The sequence below is a fragment of the Anopheles coluzzii genome, chromosome 2 (assembly GCF_943734685.1).
Source record: "Anopheles coluzzii chromosome 2, AcolN3, whole genome shotgun sequence".
NCBI classification, from domain to species: Eukaryota; Metazoa; Arthropoda; class Insecta; order Diptera; family Culicidae; genus Anopheles; species Anopheles coluzzii.
This window is the reverse complement of record NC_064670.1, coordinates 104,990,330-105,010,023: the sequence shown is the minus strand read 5'-3', so window position 1 is coordinate 105,010,023 and position 19,694 is coordinate 104,990,330. Positions and strand designations below refer to the sequence as shown.

Genomic DNA, 19,694 nt, shown 5'->3' with positions numbered 1-19,694 from the left:
CGAAGTTTCCGCCGAACCCTCCCGTCGCGAGCGGTACCATGCGGAGCTTTCGATTTTCCGCGCACGATTGGGAAATCGTGAGAATAGAATTGAAAGTGAAAAACCGGAATGCAGTGGGACCACAACCACACACGCTATGCTGGCGTTGGACAATGGGCGTTTCTATTCTCGTTTGACAGCGCCTAGGCAGAAAGAGGGAAAGGAAAATAGTTTTATATTTATGAGTTCTTTTCTAACTTAATTTATTCTGCAGAAAGGTGGTTATAAAATAATCCTAAAAGAAATTACTCGGTAGTTTAGGTATATCTTGGAAGGTTACTGCTAACTGTTCGCTTCGTTGGCTGCTGGATAATGCAACTCCTTTTAATCATACCATAAACGCTAACCACCGATCCCACGGATGGATGCTTTACGGGCAAAAGTCGTAAGCCGTCGGGTTGGCGCGTGTGTCTGTCAATTGTCAGAATTAGAAATCTTCGCAGTTGGCAGACGGGGTTGGCACACGCGGTTGTCAGTTTTGTTGTTGCATGGGAGTTTCCCGATCCGGACGCGCCGGACCGATCCAGAACCTACCCGGCCTATCAATGGTGCAGCGACTCATTTCTGCTGACAGTAGAAGGAAAAGTGAAAAAAAGCCACGACGCAAGGTATCGTTGCATCTCGACCGACTCGGGAGCTCTGCTGGTTGCGTTGCGCTTTTGTCAAAGGAAAACAATAATTCATGTCATGTGCTGCCAGGGCGCGCGGATCAGGCTCGGTGACACACCGTTCCGCTCGGACACACGCTCCTCGGACACATCGGGCTGGGTGACATTGGATTTCGCTTTTACTCCTGCTGCTCATGTTACGTTTGGGTAGCGAAGCGTGCGGTGAATTTTAAATAGAACCGTACCGCTTGACCTTTTGCGGGAGGATTTTCTTGTGGCGAGATTTATGGCTTTAAAATGCTCAATATAGCAATTTAAACTGGTTCGTTCATTTTGCAATAGAAAACTAATGCAAACTTTGCAAGGAGTTAAAGTTTTCTGCGAATAAAAACAAACAAAACATTAACAGCTCAATAAATCTCCAACTCTCGCTCAATTTCCCCCAATTCTTGCGAGGCGCTGATATAAATTCATAAATCATTTTACTGGAAGTTTTCCCGGACCAAACCAACCTCACATAGTTACCCAACAACAGCGCACTAAACAACTAGTGTAAAAAAGGGCAAAAAACAAAAAAATCGTGCCGATAATTTTACTTTCGCGACAGTCATCCTGGCACCGGCGGCAAACACATTAACGTAAGCCCACACACCCGGCAGCCCCAGGGCGAATCCACCGTGCACGCCTGTGGGTGGTGAATATCGAGCAAATATAGAACCGAATTATCTTTCCCCATCGAAATGACAACCGTCGTTAAGGGAAGCGGGTGTCGTTGTGGTTTTGCACGGGTTGGTGAGGTGGAAGGAAATTCCATGAGTAACACACTAACCTTCAAAGCCTGTGTTCGGTTTTCCCGCGGTTAAAGCTCCGGGAAGACAAAAATCCTGAAACTGACAGTCGGTCCTGCTGACTGTTATCTTAAGTCCTTCAATCTTGCTCGCGCTCTTGCATGCTCTCTGTTTACGTAAGATAGCTTGTCTTGGATCTTAACACCACTCCCAAACTGCTGCTCTCCATAATAAAAGCGGTTTCCAGCGGTTTTCCAGCGGGAATGAGGGATTTAATTAAAAAGCCCACAATCTTAAGCATTCCAATGTTTGTGTTTTCTTTTTACCTCGCGCTGCCGTTGCGACTGCGCACTCTTTTTCCCCGCTCGGAGTGGAAAGCTTTTACGTGGAAAGCTTTCACCGTCTGTCATGTCATGTTTTCCATCGGTGGGGCAAAACCCAAAACAGAACGGTTTGTGTTGGGAAAGCCTCTCGGCGGTGCAAGTCAAAATTGCTGTTACCGGTATTTTTCTCTCCTCCGCTCTGGTTGTGTTTCTGGGTTACCTAAGCGTAGCCGAAATGAAGGATTTAATAATTCTCCAACAGAACTGTTCAGAGTTTGGCAAGTGTTGATTGAAGCATTGATTTTTAAAAAAGTAATTTTGTTATTAGATTGTGTCAAACAAGTGTCACTGTTTGAATGTGAGAGTGGGAGAGTGTTGGAAACGGGAGTGGAGAGCGAGAATCTGATCGACCTCTAAACGTTATCAGCAAGCAAGGAAAAACGGGTAGGAAAAAAAACAGTAAAGCAAAAGAAACCGTGTTGTATCGTGTGCTTATTTTTCTGCTTATATTTTGCGTGGGATTTTTGATAAGGTCACGTCTTTGACAAAACACTTAAGAAACAATTCGTGTGTTGTTCACCAGGTGCTGTTGGTAGACAGTGGAGAGCGCTTTAAGGAGTGGTGACATGGTGCGTTATATATTACTGTGAACGTAAGGAAGGATTTTACAAGGTTTATTAAAGAAAACGGATAAATAGAGTTTTTTTCCATCATGCTCCATCACAAGTATACCGCAATGTGTATAGTAATGAGTCCCGCTGGTACAGACATGCAAAACCTGATGGTAGTGTGTTGTTGGTGGACGGTCTGACACACCTTTCCTCGGCCACGGTGGAATAATTTCAATTTATTGCGTATTTTGCGTGACGTCGGTAGCAGCAGCTCGTTGGTGGCTTGGGCTAGGGTTGCCCAGCTCCCCAGCACACACACACAGCTCGTTGTAGTTGGTTGGTGAATTAGTGAAGCTAGTGAAGGAGTTTATTGCAAAACATTCCAGTTGTGTTTGCCTGCCAACCGCGCACCAGTGGGCGGGTGTCCTGTGGCAGGATCTTGTGGTGCAGCAGTGGTTTGCGAAGAATAGGGCCGCGACAACAAAGCGTAGCCAACATTGTAGCCGACTTCTGTTTTGGAGCGGGCTTCTTCGTCCTACATTGTGCGGAGGAAAAAAAGGGCGAATCCTTAGTGTGTGCCTGAGTGATGTTTCTATACGTTTGCAGCCAGTGGTGTGTTTGTGTTTTTGATTGTAGAGTATAACAGATTATAAGCAAGATAAACGAAAAGAAAGCGCAACAATGTTGATTAATGCGTGTATGGAAGAATGATCCTTGAATGATAGTGTTGGGCGTGTTGGTGAAAGTTCGTAGCAAGTGACGTGGAGAAAAGCAAATAAAAATCGTTTTCCGTCGGGCGTTAATGCTCGAGCGCGGTGTGCTGTTGCCGACGTAAGCAGTGCCTGACGAAGTTTTAAGCATACAGGTTTAACCGAGGATTAGATTAGGTACATATTTGATGCTAAACAAGTTTCAGTTTGTTTGTTTGCTAATTTTAGAAACATTTGTTAGTTATTTTATTGATGAATGAATGAACAAAAATATTATTATCTTTTTCTTTTAAACACCTGAACCTACGTAAAAAAGCTTATATTAAATTATCATGTACATAAACTGTTCTACATATTGTACACAAATAAGAGAAATGCTTTATTTTTGCAAGGCAATAGTGTAATAAGAACAAATCTTTCTATTCTAAAGAGATGTATATGAACTCTTAATAATTGTCATCACAGTAAAAAGTAAAGTAAAAGTAAAGCAAAAACTAGAACAACCACACTTCAAAAGCCGTACTTCAATCAAGCAGCCATAACAAGCACGCCTAAAGTTATGCAGCGTGTGTAGGTTTGGAGTGTGTCCAGCACAGGGATGATTGCACAACCGTTTTGGGCATAGTTCACCGCCGGCGTGCAAAGTTCACCGGGCCGAACAGAAAACCACGAAAGTTTTTAAAGCTTTCCACTCGCACACCTGCCTACTAAGCTTCCCAGGGCAAAGGAGGAAAAGCGGTAGGCGGCAGAGCGAAGGAGAGTGGCAATTGCTGTGTCCCTGTCTCCAACAGTGCGGTAAATCGTTCCTACACACGTGAACCATTTTTCACGTTGCTGTTTCGTTGTTGTCTTTTCTTCCGCCTACCCCAGAGCCTCCTTTCGCGTACACCCTTACTTACCATCTTAAAGTTGTTCCCCCGGGGACGTTGGCAGTGTATTCTTCGCGCCTTGAATACAAAACTGAACACAACCCCGGCAAAAGGTGTATTGTTGTTGAATATTGAATTAAAATGGCTTCTGGTCGTTTGTTTTGCTAAAGCTGCTCCGCTCTCTCTCTCTCTCTCGAAAAGGGACGACGCCCGTGTTCTATGTGGGAGATCTATTTTCGGTTGCGCCTCGGCTCAGGTGCCCGCACTTGCCGGCTGGGAAGTTTATCCAATGTGGTTCTGCAGCATTCCAATCGGTAAAACGGAAGGTTTGATTATAACCCATCAGCAAGATTGGATTGTTAAAATATGTATTTTGCTATATTGGAAAGCGAATTGGGTTGGAAGAAGAAAGTTGTCCATGTTTCGATGCGGGAGCACTTTGTCTTGATCTGTGCTCACTTCATCATATATTATTACTTTACAACTGTGCATGTTAATAATGCGTGAATGACTCATCACTCTATTGAATGCAACTTAGGTTTAATCGTAGCCATTCATTCGCAGTGAACAAAAGCGTCCGTTTATGAGCAATGAGGGAGAGAGGGAGCATTATAATGACGCAAGTCAGGAAACAATTGCACACAATACGACTGGGAAATGGGCAAGGAGTGAGTGTCCGAGTGTTGCATGATACATGCACAAAAGGGAAACGGAACACAAAAAGAGTCCTTGAAATTCCTAGAATACGATTATAATAGTGATTGCATGTCGTTACAGCAGATTTTTGTTGTTTTATTTGCTTAGCCATAGCGAGAACTCGAACAGGAAGGTCGAACTAGAATGGTGGCGCAGGAATGGAATGTATGTCAATGGACTAGACGGTGTCCTTGTATAATTATGACATTAGTTGTGGTGTGTCTTTTATAAGGATGTAGTTTTTAATTCCTCTTTAATTATTCTTGCATTTATTTGTTTATGAAGACTTTGGAACGATTGGTCTCATTCGCCTCTTTAAATCAGCCTAAATCTAATCTTAATGTCAAACATTCTTCTTTGCAAGCCATTTGTGGCAATTATCACATACCGTGTAGTCCCGCTATACTTAAAATGCTATCCGTTGATTTTATTGAAAATGTTTATCTAGTATACTTGTAGTTTTCGTTCTATTTCTGTTAAAAAGGATAGTGTAGTTGTCAGTTGATGCGTTCCTCAGTATATCCATGTTATTCGTATCAAAATAGTATAACAACATATAGCCCACAGAGATACGGGATTACGGGCTTTCTCCAGGTAGAATTTGGGGCATTGAAATCGTCTAGAATTATTGCTGTTTAAATTTGATATGGATATTATTTCTTGTATAGCGACTATTGCTGGGCTATGACGGGTTATCCCAATTTTTAGTTCATCAGAGTTACGGAGTTAGTCATGTTCGTGATATTCCAGGACATGACAAACAAAAGAATATTATTATTTACAGGATAGAAACTGAAGAATAAACATTTGTAGTTGTTCAGAAAGAAGACGGGGCGTGTGTGGTCATTGTGGTTTAGAAGTTTTCTTTCTCTCTGATTTCCTCAATTCTATGAAAAGGACAGTATCAGGTGGAAGAAGGGGCTTCTCAGAGTTGGGAGGATCGGAAAAAGAATGGATAAAAATGGGAGACAAAGAGGATTTTTAGATGGAGGGTTGCATACAAAAAATGTTACATAAAAATGAAGTTCATACGATTTATTTTCAACCTTCATCGCAATCATTCTAAAAGGAAATGAAAGTCTGTTGCTTCACTTCCGCTGCTTTTTCAGCGTTGAATTTCTCCCCTCCTTGGGGGCATATCACCACACCCCTTTAATACCTGCCAGGCATAAACCAACCGGCCGGCGGCAGAACGGTCGCGGCGTGGGCTCTAGGGCGTTCTCCTAAGGGACCCGAAAGTAATTTAACTGTCTGTCGACGATTGCAATCGCGCACAGAACACCGCCCGTCATCGTCTTCGTTTTGCACTGGAATGCAAACCTGGTGAACCTGGTGCAGTTGGTATTGCACATCCTGCAGCGTCTAGACTAGCGTCGTTCGGCACAGAAAATCGATGCACCCTGGAGTCAACCTGTCCCTGGCGGCGGGAACGCAGAACGGGAAGCAACCGAGCATAGACAGGGAGAGTGTAAGGTTTTAATCTTTCCAACGTCCCACGGACCGAACCTACCGCAACATGCACCGGCTTGACCCAGAAGGGGGTCGGAGCACGTTGTCCGAGCTGGTCGGGTAATTCTATTATGTCGCTTTTCGCCAAGCGACGTTCGTTCGCAAGGCCGATGACATTGTGCCGCTGGTCCGAGCAGTGGTGCACGGGAAATGGCGCGCGCGCTCCAGAACAAGAACAGCAAGGACCCATGGCAGAGGTGTTGTCCTAGGCTGTGCAATAGCAAAAAGTGCACACAGACACACCTCTAGCACAGGGGTGAATGTACCGAAACCGGGCGCACAAAGCCGTTCAGTATATCACTGTGTCGACAGTTTAAATATGGCCGTTGTTTTCGGGGTAGTTTACTTAGCACCGGGTGTTCTGGTGGGGCTTTTGGGTTGCAGTTCGCCTGGCCCACAGCGGGATGTGCGTTTTGTGCCGGCGAATAAATCATGCCTCGGTATGGAACGGAAAATGGTTTAATTTTAACTTTGTGTGCTTCATTAGGGAGAAAAAACGAGCGATGTGAAGCGTTTGATTTATGATGGTTTTAGTAACACTTTTGCGTAGATAGTAGCCGGCAAATGGGATTAAAAGCTGATGGTAGCGAAAAGCTCGGTACTGGTTTGTAATTAAGCGAAGCCTTTATGAGAAGTTGGTTCTATATTTAATTATCACTGCACTGCGCTAATGCACCGAACAATGAGAAGAATAGTGGGGAACTATACATTTGGAATTAAATTCAAATCAAAAGGGTTTATTAGCAATGGTTTGGAAAGAACATTTCATTATGATCGTTTTCATACATTTGATATTGGTTATAATTAAATTATTGCCGTCAAAAATAGGTCTTACTTTGAGGTGTTTGTTGAGATCAATGGGAAAAGCGCAATAATATATCTGTTTGTATACTTGAAAGGTTCAAAAAGTATAAACTCTATCCAATTAAGTAAGAATAAAACACTATTTTGTGTATACGAAAGTTCAATTTTATATGCAAATTTAATGTTTTCTTTCCCTAAGCATCATCAACTTCTAGATTCGGACGAAGACAAAGATGCTTGATTGCGATCAGCAAGTTGGTGATGAAACTCACTTAACGTCCCCATCAACATCGTTGGTGGTCTATGATACGCTCGGTACGAATCTTAAGTCATCGACTGTGAAGCATCATTACTGCTTTCCTTTCCCCTTCTCAGTATGGCTCTGATGAGCTTTTCATCTTCAGCAGCTAGCAGTGAGAGGGCACGCGAACGAACCCTCAGCCCGGGACAGCAGCACCACCAGCACAACCATTAACATATGTTAATTCGGGTAGTTATTGGCAGTTTTAAAAGCGATGCTAGTTTTCGCTTATTTGTTTCACGTTGTATGGGATCGGTTTTTGTAGCTTGTACGACACACGAAGACATTGTAGGAGCAGGCAAGACGACAGTCTGTGTGCACCCGGCTTCCCGATTAAGGGAAGGATATAAAAGTTTATGAAAATTTCGTGAGCGAATTTTGCGCGTTCGGAAGCGCACTCAGTTGGGCATGACTAGACCGGAGTTGTAGTTGGAATCATTTCACTCCGTCTTGCGGTTGCTGGTGGCGGGCTTCGCTCGGCTATTGATGGTTAACCAGCGCCACCATTCTGGTGGACAGTTCGTGCACGATTTCGCAAAGATAGTGGCAGAGGAAATATGATAGAGTGAAGTGAATTACCCGAAAAAGATACAGCAAAAGATAAGAGCCGTGTTTTTAGTGTGTTTGGTCGGTTGTTGCATAGTTCCACAATAATGGGTACATTTGTTTCGGTGGACGTTAAGCGAAATTCAATTAGACTTTTAATGACTGAAACAGAAAGCGAAAACCTATTGTGCACATGGGGGAAAAAAGGAAACTATTTCAGTACGATAAACTATCTTAAGTACTCCTATACACATTCGCCGAAGTTTAACACAAGAAACGAAAGACCAGCCTTTCCAAAACAAGTACGGTAACGCACAAAAACATAGGTTACTGATTCCTTATCAACCTCCATGTTTCTCCAACCAAACGCGAAAATTAATTAAAAATATAAAAGTTCAGTCGCAACATTAACCCAGCGCAGCATTCGTTACGGTTTCGGGGAAGCAAGGGAGCACGGTTTCTATTAAGATTTTCGATACTCATCGCTTATCCTCACACACATCTCACTAACCTCGCGACATCCAGTCATAATATTAGAAGGAGGAAGAGAAAAAAGCGAACGACCCGTAACCCGTTTGTACTTGGCTTTTTTTTGGGTCGAAGCCGGGGCTTTGGAGTTGACTACTTGGCGAGGAGGTAAGAGCGAAAAATTATGCCTTAACCTCAGCGGTCACCGTACAGAAGACTCCCGGATAATGACCGAGCGCATGGTGGCTTGAGTGTGTGGGTATGGAAGGAGAAGACCTTCGTTTAACCCCCCTCGGTAGCTTCTATTCACCCCCAAACCGTGGACAGGAAAGGCAGCGATGGCCCCGTTTGTGCCAGTTTCCGTCTGACGTCATCGGGCAACTTTGCCAACAACGCCAATCGCTTCCGTGTAGGTCCCGTGTAGTAACCTATAGTATCGCAACAAAATATGGATATGAATGAATGGCAAAACACATTTTCGTTTGGTTTCACTTTCCTCAATACGCCTGAAGTATCAGATAGGTTATGGGTCCCCCGCACAAATACTCCCCCTTTTGTGAGGGGACACGAAGGGGACGTGAATTGATGGTAAAATTTCGTTTTCTGCCGCCAGCGAAACGTTCTCGATCGTTTCGATTTGGTTCTTTTTTGTGTACATCGTCGAAGGTTTTTTCTGTTGCGCTCCGGGAGCATATGTTATCCCACAGGCCACAGCATACTTCCGATCGTCTAATGTGCTTCACGACTTTGCCAACCATCCAGCAATGGGTTTTTCGCTTGCTAAAAACGTTGCACCAGAGGAATATGCTACTTTTTATCGCGATTTTGTCTTACTCGGCTTTATGACGATCGATGCCAGTGGGTGCCTGGGTTTTCTGTTGTTTTAGGGTCGGTAGAGAGGTGGTCTTATGGGTGCAGATGTGCGACCAAAGTGTACGGTAGGGTGATCGCCGGTGAGGAAACGGGGCAACGATCTCGGGAATGGAACAAGGGGGAGGTTAGCAACCTGCGGCTTTTTGCTCTTTGTCTGTCTGCCACACTTTGCCCTCTGTCCTGGAAGATCGCTGCCTCCCTACACATGGTGGGATGACGACTCCCAGTGGTTGCGGAGTGTGTCCCAATCGGTCTTGCCGCAGTGCCGCTATGGTACTCGTAGTAGTTTCAGTGCTACAGATGAGGGGCAGAAAGGAGTGCGAAAGGATGGTGGAATAGAAATAAAAACGCTTTGCGAAAAGAAATTAAATTACTTTCCTCCCTTTCGGCTGTAATGCAACATCCACTCCAATCGATGCTGATCGATGTGAAAAGCCTTCGCGGGGCAATTCGCTCGTCCGGAGGATCGATCGGGCAGGAATGCCACCGTAGGGTCCGATGGTTTACTGATGATTACTGTCATATTATTGTGAGAGATTAGGGCGGCTATTCAAATAAATGACTTCCTTTCGGGAATCGTTCCGATCTGTCTCACCCCGCACCCCTTGGGGTGCGGGTCGAAATGCCACGGAGTTCCATTTGGCGGATTCAACTCAATCGTTCGCGTGCTGACCTGGGACACCAAATTTGGAACGACGTACGGGGAAAACGGTCCGGTTTAGCCGTTTAAGGAAACGCGTGTGCGTGCCTTTAGATTTGGCGAGGGAGAGAGTGAATTTGTTTGTGCGCTGGCTAATCAGATTCATTGTCAATAATGCGTGCATTGGAATCGTTACAGATTGGTTAATTTGTTATGTTTTATTGGAAGAGAAGGGAGTGAAAAAAGAAAGTAACAACGTTTGTTATTGTGTTGAGAATGTGTGTTTAGTTTGAAAGAAAATTGGTGTCTGAAGTCCAACTCGAAACTACAATCAATACCTGTAGTATACATTTTTGATATTCGAACAATTGCTTAACAAACATCTTCATCTTGAACATTTTCACTATCTCACTACTGGCTTGTAAACTGGTTCTTGAATCTGCATTCTGTTCTCCCATACCTTTCCAACAAAACCAGCTCTTACCGATACGACCTGACGGTACCCCGTCAGTGTCTGGAATCGGTCCACCCGATCCCGCGTACAAGATGTAGGAAAAAACCGATCGCAATCTCTGAAGTCTGAAGAAGGTGTACCGAGCTAGCGTAGGCAGAACATCGATCGCTTTACCCACTCACCACTCATCCCGGTACCGGTTCGAGGGCCGCTTTCGCATCGTTTCGGGCGATATTTATCGAGCGCGATTAGTAATTAATTAGTTGCGCTTTATGTCATACAAGATTGTGCTGTTAATTGCTAGGACAAGTGAGAACAGCGCTTGGTCGTGTGTTTGTGTGGATTGTATCGGCCAGTGACGGGTTACGGGATTGGACAGTAGCCGTATTTATGACTTCCTGGCGGTTTATTCTCTGTGATATATCCCATTCCAATGTTCCACTGGGTTTTGAGCACTGGGAACTGGGTTTCGAATTGGAGCAAGCAGGAAGAGGGATGGAAAAATTGATTTTGTCACGATTCAGTTCTTCACCAAGTGGCGGTGAATGATAGTGTGTCTTGGGAAGACGTGACTATTCGCGAAGAGGATATTATTGGGTCACTGGTAGATGAACTCATTAGAAGTTCGTTGGTCTTTTATTGGCGTCTGTATTTCGATGAACGGTGTATGTAGAACGTTAAACAGCAGGAATTTCATGATAAGAGAGTATCGTGGGTATGAACTTTAATTGGAACGTAACATATTCGACTTCATTGACATTCAAAACGGTTTGTTACGTGCAATTCTGTCATGTTAGTCGTTTTTAAAGAGTTATATTTTGTTCTATTAATTTATTCAAGCGGAAGAAATACCAAATATCATCAATTTATTGTAATTACGCAATACAAAATGTGTAATATTCCTACCTGTGATACTTAGCCTGTAATCGTTATTCATTTGATACAGGACATTCCATGATTAAGTATCATTTGTTTTCCCGTATTGACTAATGATTTGGTTGGTTGGCGGCACCCGTGTATCTCTCTTTACATCTGGGATCTGGTGTTTGCTTCTGGTGGCGAATCCCATCCCCCAGGATAGCTTTTCTGCTAAACCAGCTACATTTTCTTTGCGCGGTTTGAATGTCTGAGAAGCCTTCTTACTTCCCTCATTCCTTGCCATAGCCTTCCTTGTAGCATAGCGGGAATGCCGGGAGACCTGCACGAAATAAAACCCGCACAAATTACCCGCTGGTACAGCACAGCAATACAGGCCGTATAGTGTGTGCGCTACTGCCGCTCCAAAACATTTCACTGTACCATGCGTGTTACACCGCCTGAGCACTTGGGTTGGAGGTTTTGCTGGTGCCAACTGTTACCCTTCCAAAGCAAACCCAAACGGCAGTGGCATGAGTGTCTGTGTCGTAATAATCCGGGCCGTTTGCGATGTCCAGTTTTATGAGCTTTCCTCCCGGGTGATAACTCTTACCTCTCTCCACCGCGTGCCATACAGACGAGGTGTGGTAGTGTACCGTAGGAGGACGCCCCCGACTGGGCGACACTTTGAATTTGTCATAACTTACATGCGCTTACAAGGTTCTACTGTTTGTGAGTGCGAGGCGTTTGCTGGGACGATTCCGCATTCCGCAAGATGGAGTGTTTTATGAATGCTTGTTTTAATTTCTGGACGGGTTTGTTGTTTGTTAGTGAGTGTTTTCCTATGCACAACTGGGGCATCAGAACCAGTTCCGATGAATTTATCCAATCAGAAAGTTCGAGTAAATCTGGTCAGGAAGTTTATGCAAGTAAACGCACAGAGTTCGTACTATTAAATCAACATATTTGAATTGAACATATAATCCTCAAGCACAACAATGTTGATGCTAAAATCGTGTTAGGTATCCATTACCTCAAGATCACGTTTTCAAGAGGCTAGAGCATATTTTTTCCTAGAAGTTCACCTAACCGATAACGTGGTTGGTTAAAATATTGCTCTATTCTTTACCCGTAGGTGGTGATCATTAGAGCATCCTTTTGGCATTGACATAAGCATCAACCCGTACCTTCACGATCCGGAACCACAATTAGCGTGTACTTGTGTCACATATCCCGCAAATCCACCCGCCCCGTAGAATCGGTTGCTCCAAGAACGCTCTAGACGCACCTTTACTTCGCGTTCCACTGCCACTGTCAGACCTCAGAAGTGCTAAACACTGTGCAGCTCTTGTGTACTTGATCGCATTAAGACGCTCGTCGTGCTGCATTGAAGCGCGTCGTTCCAAGATCATCTAAATTGGACACACCGAGCAGCGGGAGACCTTCGCGAGATGTGTCTCTACACCGAAAGCCCTGTCTCCGCGCACGCCCTGAACCATAGCGCCGACAAATCGTGATGGAAAAGCAATGAACGATTTGTTTATTTTATTACTGTTTGAATAATAATTAAATTAAATTAAATCAATACACCCATTCACAGGAATAAACAGGGTGGGCATTGAATGGGTTCAGTTCGGAGCTCGTGCTCAGGCACCACTTCCGTTGTGGAATCAATGGCGGGAGTTGAGCTAGTGGCGGCACGGCACGCGGCAGTTCCCATTTCCGCCAGTAAAAATGAGGTGTAAAACAGCTGTTTCTGGTCACACCGTAGCGTTTACGCTCACATACACTCACAAAACGAGGGCTTGGACAACTGATAATTGCTCCCGATTTTGTCAACACCGCCGGGCTGGGCACGATTTTCAATTCTTTAGTTTCACTTTTGAAATTGATCACGAGCAAATCGAACACCCCGGGTGAGTGAAATATACGAGGCGTTTGTTCGAGGTGATCGGGTTTAGCCGGGTGGGTTGGTGTGTTGTACGCTTTTTTTGCCTGTGTTTGTTGCTGTTCGAATTCCGTTTCGAAGGGCCATTTTTCCGTCACTTTCATGTCCACGCGAGGGCAAAGTTATGGTCCGGCGCTGGGTCCTTTCTTTCCGATGCGTCGTCGGTGTGCCGGGGCGCGAGTTCTTGTGTTGTGGTGTATTCAATTAAACAAGTTGGTCCGGGTGGTTGACCATTTTTGGACGACGGCCTGAGTCGCCCCAAAAGTGTGGCTCGAAGTTGCCAAAGAACCCAGGCCGCACGGTGGATGGTAGCAGTGTGGAGAACTTTCGATTTTCATCACTTTACTACACCGTGACCACTCCCGGGGGAGTTCGATTCGGAAGCGTTTCATGTATTTGCTACCGTGCCTAGCACCGATAAAGAATTGGAAGTTTTTATTGTGTACCACAATTGGCACCGGCTGTGCCGAAACTTTGCCGGAACCGTGTTTGTGCACCGGAGCGCTCCCCGGGAGAGTTGCAAACCGCGGCAGGCACGTTCCGGGTGTCAGTTTTGGGGGAGTTTTTTGGAAGTTTGCTTTTCAATGACCATGTTTGGTTGTGTAGCGGGTACCGGGAACTCGCGAAGGGTTGTCGTGATTGTTTCGGTGAGCATGTACTGTTTTCCCGTTGGTGGTGCGTGCTGCTTGTACTTGCGTGTGCAATCATGACAAGGTATTAATTGACTCATTAGCATAATTTACTCGATATTCTGACAGTGTCGACAGTACGTGAGCAATGTATTGCTGCTATCTACATGCAAACATAACCTTCTGCGTAATTGTATCAATTTATTCGCATCATATGGACATCTTATTTAGTTGATACGAAGGTTTTCCATTGTAAACCCGTATATTCTACGTTTTCGAAACGTTTTTGAGTTCCTGTTTTATCGAATAATGGTAACTTAGTTACTAACAGACTCATTCTTATTCAAAATTTTCCCAGCTTTCCCCAACAACTCGGCGCACCAAATCGTTCGACGACCAGACGTGGAAAGTGCACGACGAAACGGTGAATCTATCGGCTAACATCTCCGCCATCTCTACAACCGCGCTGGCGATCCGTTCGCCCCAAGTAGACTACGACCTGGAGTCTTACGGTAGTTCCCGGGAACCCCGGTCAAGATCCTCCGCACTGGACGAAGTGTTGGTAGTGGCAGGCAGTGAAGATCCTGCCGGTGATGGCCCCAGCTCCAGTCTGAACCGTGGCGAGGTGCGCAAAAGCCGTTCCAAGATGAAGAACTACCTGAAACGCTGTAAGGACGTGCTGATTAGTGGTGTGGTTGGACATGCTGGAGCTGGTAGTGCCGGAAATGCATCGAACACAACCGCCACGGAGGATCAGACACAGGACGTGGTGGTGTATCGTGCACAGGGCGACGACTCACAGCCCAACAGTACGTCCTGTTGGTACTTGGACGATAATCTAATGGAGCTTCGGCCGGAAGACAATCGCGAGCCGTACTCCTCGCTCGCTTCAGCCCGCCTGAAGTCGGAGTCGGAGGAGGTACGAAAGGCTCGGGAGCGAACAACTTCAGAAGCTGCCGAAGTTCCGACTGCAACGGCGCTCACCGCCGTCACAACTACCTCAAGCAGTAGTGTAGCCAAAATTGGAGAAGGAATCACACGGGAGATGCACCGTCAGCCTCAACCGTCCATCGAATGCTCTGCCAGTGTGCTTGAAGCTTTAGCGGCGGCTGCAACCGAGAGCGTAGAGGTAAGTGCGATAAGAATGTTTACGGATTATAAGTTTAACCACTGCGATAAATGTATTTCCCACGTGCCCTCAGGCATTTTGGTGTCTTACCGAACGAATAATTGCTAATCACGTCCACGCTCCGCTAGTGGCTCGATTACCGCCGACAACTTCGTTAGCGAATTTGGCCAAGTCGGTGTGCGGGGGACCCACCACCATTTCGGGGTTGAAGAGGTTAACAACATCATCACGGAAAGTCGTCCGATAAATAATGGGGCGCCCTAGCGCTTCCCAAGCACAGCGTTTCTGTCTTCCTTCTTCCCCTGCCGGCATTGGGTTAGCGCTTTCGCGAATTTATCTTCCGTGAATGTGTATACATGTGTGTCTGTGTGTGTGTGGGACTGTCAATATTGCTCTCCCCCCATGCTTGCCGGGTGATTAAGTGTGTGAAAACAGTGCTGCTCCGTTGGTACAATGTAGTCGATATGTTCTTATTATCCAGGATACGGGTTATGCGGGACCCAGCGAACCCCGCCGGTGGCTGCCGATTCGTTTGGTCCACAGTGAGACGTTCAGCGCACCACTACCGCGATTGCCCACGGGGAACCAATGAACCGGGATGACTGGGGAATGGAGGGATTTGTGATTGAAGCAGGAGGCACGTTTGGCTCTTCCCTTTCGGAGCGTTTGCAACTTTCTAACCAACTGGCTGCCCCCGCAGCACACATCGGCAGCGCGCAGCAGTAGAAGCGACATGCCAAAGGGTTTTCGCATGCGCACAATTGTGTGTGTGTGTGTGTGTGTGTGTGTGTGTGTGTGTGTGTGTGTGTGTTTGTGTGTGGGTGTGTGTGTGTGTGTGTGTGTGTGTGTGTGTGCGAGTGAGCAAAATCACAGCATGCCCACAACACCAACGCGCCACCGTACGCGGATGCGTTTGCCGCTTCTTGTAGCGCCGGAGGAAGAGCCGCACACGAGAAAGGACGCACACAAAACGCAATTCAAATCATTATTACCATATATGATTTGTTAGTCGAAATGGCGCCGCAGCCGCCGCCGCCGGTCGAAAGCATTCGGTGGTGGTAGGCAGCGGCACCGGACGCGGGGGGTTTTGGAATCTGCGGCTGTGTGATGCCTTTAAAAACGAAACTGAAAGCGATCGCCGACAATCCAATCAGCGTGCAGACACGCTCACCGGGCCCTGAGAGAGGCCCGTTTGGGGCGCATCGTTGACGGCACGGGTTCTTCGATCGGATCGGATCGATCGAAATCGAAAGTCCTGCGAAAATCTGCGTGCGTGTGTGTATGCTAGTGTCGTTTGTTGGTGCTGCGCGAGAAAGGGGATGCTCGGGTGGTTGTGTGATGCTGGCAGCATCGTGTCACAGCGCTGAGAGGCATAGGAATAGGACGCAGAAGAGGGTTGGCAATCGGGGCAAGAGGAGATTAGCATCATCGGGGTTTTGTGGAATTTTATGTGCCGTGGTCGTATCGATCATCACTGTGGAGATCGGCCGAGTGATTGGGCCGTCGTGCGGTGTAGGTTAATGTTTGGGGAACGCATAATTTCCACTGTGGTGGTGGCGGCGCTCGTAGATCCATCTATCGGTAAAGTGTCACTACCGGTAAATGAAAGTGAAAAGCGGTGGTTTTGGGATTGTCGTTTCTCGGAGTACGAAGGCTCCCTCGTTTACGCTTACCCTTTTAAAGGGTGACGTGGTGCTGGAAGCTGGAAGAAAATTCAATCAATGCTACCGCTCTCCCGTTGTGTACGGGTACGTACGGGATCTTGGCGCTGAAGTGTACGGATCAAAGCTGAGCTCCACCATAAAAAGGGAGGGTTCGTTGGCTCTGGCTCGGTCGCAATAAATTACGCACAAAAACAATCACCGAACACACTGCGTATGGTGTAATCAGTCCTTCCTTCGCCACCGCCAATAGATCCACACGCAACCAGACAGACTGCAATTATGCTGCGTTTATCACATCCACCACGGGGTTGACATTGACTTATTTTCTTGGTTCGCTTGGTGCGCCGCATCGCATCGGACGGACGCGTCGCTTTGTGCGGCAGCGGGTTGATGAAAAATGAAAATAAATAAATTATGCCACTACGGATGGAAGATGGAGCTTAGCTCACGAGGGGGGGGGGGGGGGACTGTGTTGTTACCGCCCAGGCAGGGCAGGAAAGTAGGTAAGTGGGTTCTGGTGTAGCGCGGGCAGCAGGGCGAATCAGAGGATTAAAAGGCGAAATTAAACAAAATAAAAGAACCGAAGATGGCCGTGAATGCAAGTGAAATCAACCAATAAATTCGATTAAAAAACACAAGTGCCGGGTAATTTTGGGGCTTTGCGGTGTCGTGTGGTTTGTTGGGGGAAGAAAAAAGAAAAACAGCAGACGGAGCAGAATGTAAATTGCATTCATTACAATTTTCGCCATAAAGCGAGGTTTGCGTTTTTGTAACTTGTAATTGAGTTTTGCTGCGTGGAAGGAAAGGATAGGCGGCTATTAGCAATGTTGGAATACTATCCATTACTGCAAGTGGAGAGCTAGCTTTCGAACCAAGTTTTGTTTTGTGTCGAGAGCTTTTACATGATAATGTCTGTACTTTGGGTACAATTTAAGCACTTCAACAGGTATTATGAGGATATAAGGTGAATATTTCAATAAAACTCAAAGTGAGTGTATATTTCAGGTGGGCTTATGCTATTCTTCCTCACCAATACATCGACACGCAATTCGACAGTTTGTTTCATAATAAAATCTAGTATGCCTTGAAGTTTAAACGGTATCTCGCAGAAATGGTATGTGGCTTTACTCAGGCGTAGTACGAATAAAGAAGCCAAAAAACTTAGGTGACGGCCAGTTCTTGGATTAAAACGATGATCTGAAGATTACTGGATGCCAACAAAACATTTCCTTCGCAAAATCTGATATATAGGAAACAATTATTGAATCCGTTCACCCAGCAAGTAAGGAGCAGTGTACCAACCGAACCAAATACGCTACCCATACTTAAAGTGAGGAACTTATCAGAGTGCCTGCACATATATCCATTTGTTTCATTCAACATACCTCCGATTGTTCTCAAATATCGTGTAAAATTGTGAAAATTTATTTAGACTTAGAAAAAAGAACATAGAACAATCATCAAAGCACTCAGTTTGTTATGGATCTAACTGTCAAACCAAATTTAACTGTCAAACCAAAAAAATCAGTATTGAAGTTTGAGAATCGTGGTTCTTTCGTTCATTTCAATTGATGAAAATATGGTATATGGTGTCATTTAACACATAGAATATAACTAGTTTACTATACCATTAAACAGACCTATGGAAGTTCTTTATTTGGACGAGTGAGACGTTACTTTTGTGAACGTTCTGGTCATACGGTCCATGTTTATGTTTGTATTGGAGGAAATGGACGACCGGGCGGATCAAAACGTTCTTTATTTTGGACGGATAAGACAATCTTTTTGTGAACTATTAAATACATTATGATTGGTAAAGAACCGATGAACGAAGGTAGAATTAGGTGAACGAAGGGCGTTCTTTCTTTCGAATAAACTGAATGAACCGTGTGGTTCTAGGTCTGACGGCACAACTCTAGTGGAAATTGAATTAAAGTAGAAATGAATGAATTGGAAATGATGAATGTCTGCAACTTAATTTTGTCAGAGTGATTTTGACCAACCGAACTTGGATCACCTTTTTTTTCTTAAGGAAAACTTCTCATTTTTGTAATTGTTTGGTACTGCACATTTATAAGCATGTAACGAATAATGTACGGACATATAATTTTCCACGAAAGAAATGAAATAATCGTCAGTAGTAGGTACTTTATTTTGTCGACTACTGTTTAACTTTTTCAAATTTGAGAAGCCTGTTTTCCCTAACTTTAACACTAAATATTTAATCTTACACTTACGTTATTCGATCAAAGCTTTTTTGTTGCTTTTTGGGTGATGGTTAATACAATGTTCGGTCAATCTTCAACACATGCAGCCTGATTGTATTGCCACGATATAGAGATACTTGCAAAGGTTGAATTTTAATATAATATCTTGGAAAAATAAGAATAACTGTCGTGAATATCTTTGCATTGGAATATTTTATTTCATCTGGCAACCCTTGCGTACGTTTTCTATTGGAATACATATTTCAGCTGGCAATGAAGAACTGCGAAATCAACTGTAATTATCATGCAAATTGCAACACGTTTGAAGCACGACATGTAAATATTGATTTCAATGTTACACCCTCGCCCGACCGCTTGTGCCGTTGTCGTTCGTACATCCTGTTCCCGGTTTTACTTTCACTCCCCCTTTTGCGCGGTTTCTTAATGGCAAATACGTGCTATCTGGCGCTGTTGCAAGTTTTGGCAGCTCGCAATGATGTAAAGCTGTGGTGCGCGCAGCCCCATCAACCTTGTTTAATCTCGTCCGATCCTTTGGAGCAACAGCAGCAGCATCAGACCACGGCAGGTCTCTCGTAGCGCTGCTTGTGCACGGGGGGGCAGCACTGCATTATACATACCACTTGCGATCACTTGCCTGTCGCGTTTGAAGGTGAAATCATCTAATTACGAAAGTAGCTACACAACACCCTCCCCCTTTTGGGCTCAGATCAATACACCTCCTCCCTCCCCCCCCCCCCCTTCCCAGGCCTATCACTTATGTAAAACGTGACTCATCAAGCGCCCGGGTGAAAATGCGCGTCCAGCGTAGAGGGTACGCGTCCTCCCCGGGAGTAAATCCTCCTCGTTGGAGGGTTTGCGGTTTGTCCTTAAAATTTTGCAACTAACGACGTGCTGGTACACGGTCGATCGAAAGCTTCCTGCTCTGCCAGAGGAAAAGCCTTCGGGGGGTGGAGTGGCCGGGTGACTTTCAATGTCACGAACTGATACGTGAGTGCAGCGTGT

At 45.4% G+C, this 19,694-nt stretch overlaps 1 protein-coding gene across 1 annotated transcript in view; it reads left to right on the top strand.

Annotated features, from left to right (window-relative positions):
* Positions 1-19,694, top strand: part of LOC120961609 (uncharacterized) — a 273,949-nt gene that overhangs the window by 26,086 nt on the left and 228,169 nt on the right. Inside the window, exon 2 of the mRNA XM_040385462.2 lies at positions 14,030-14,800. Coding sequence (XP_040241396.2) covers positions 14,030-14,800 — 771 coding nt within the window. The remainder of the gene's footprint in view (positions 1-14,029; positions 14,801-19,694) is intronic.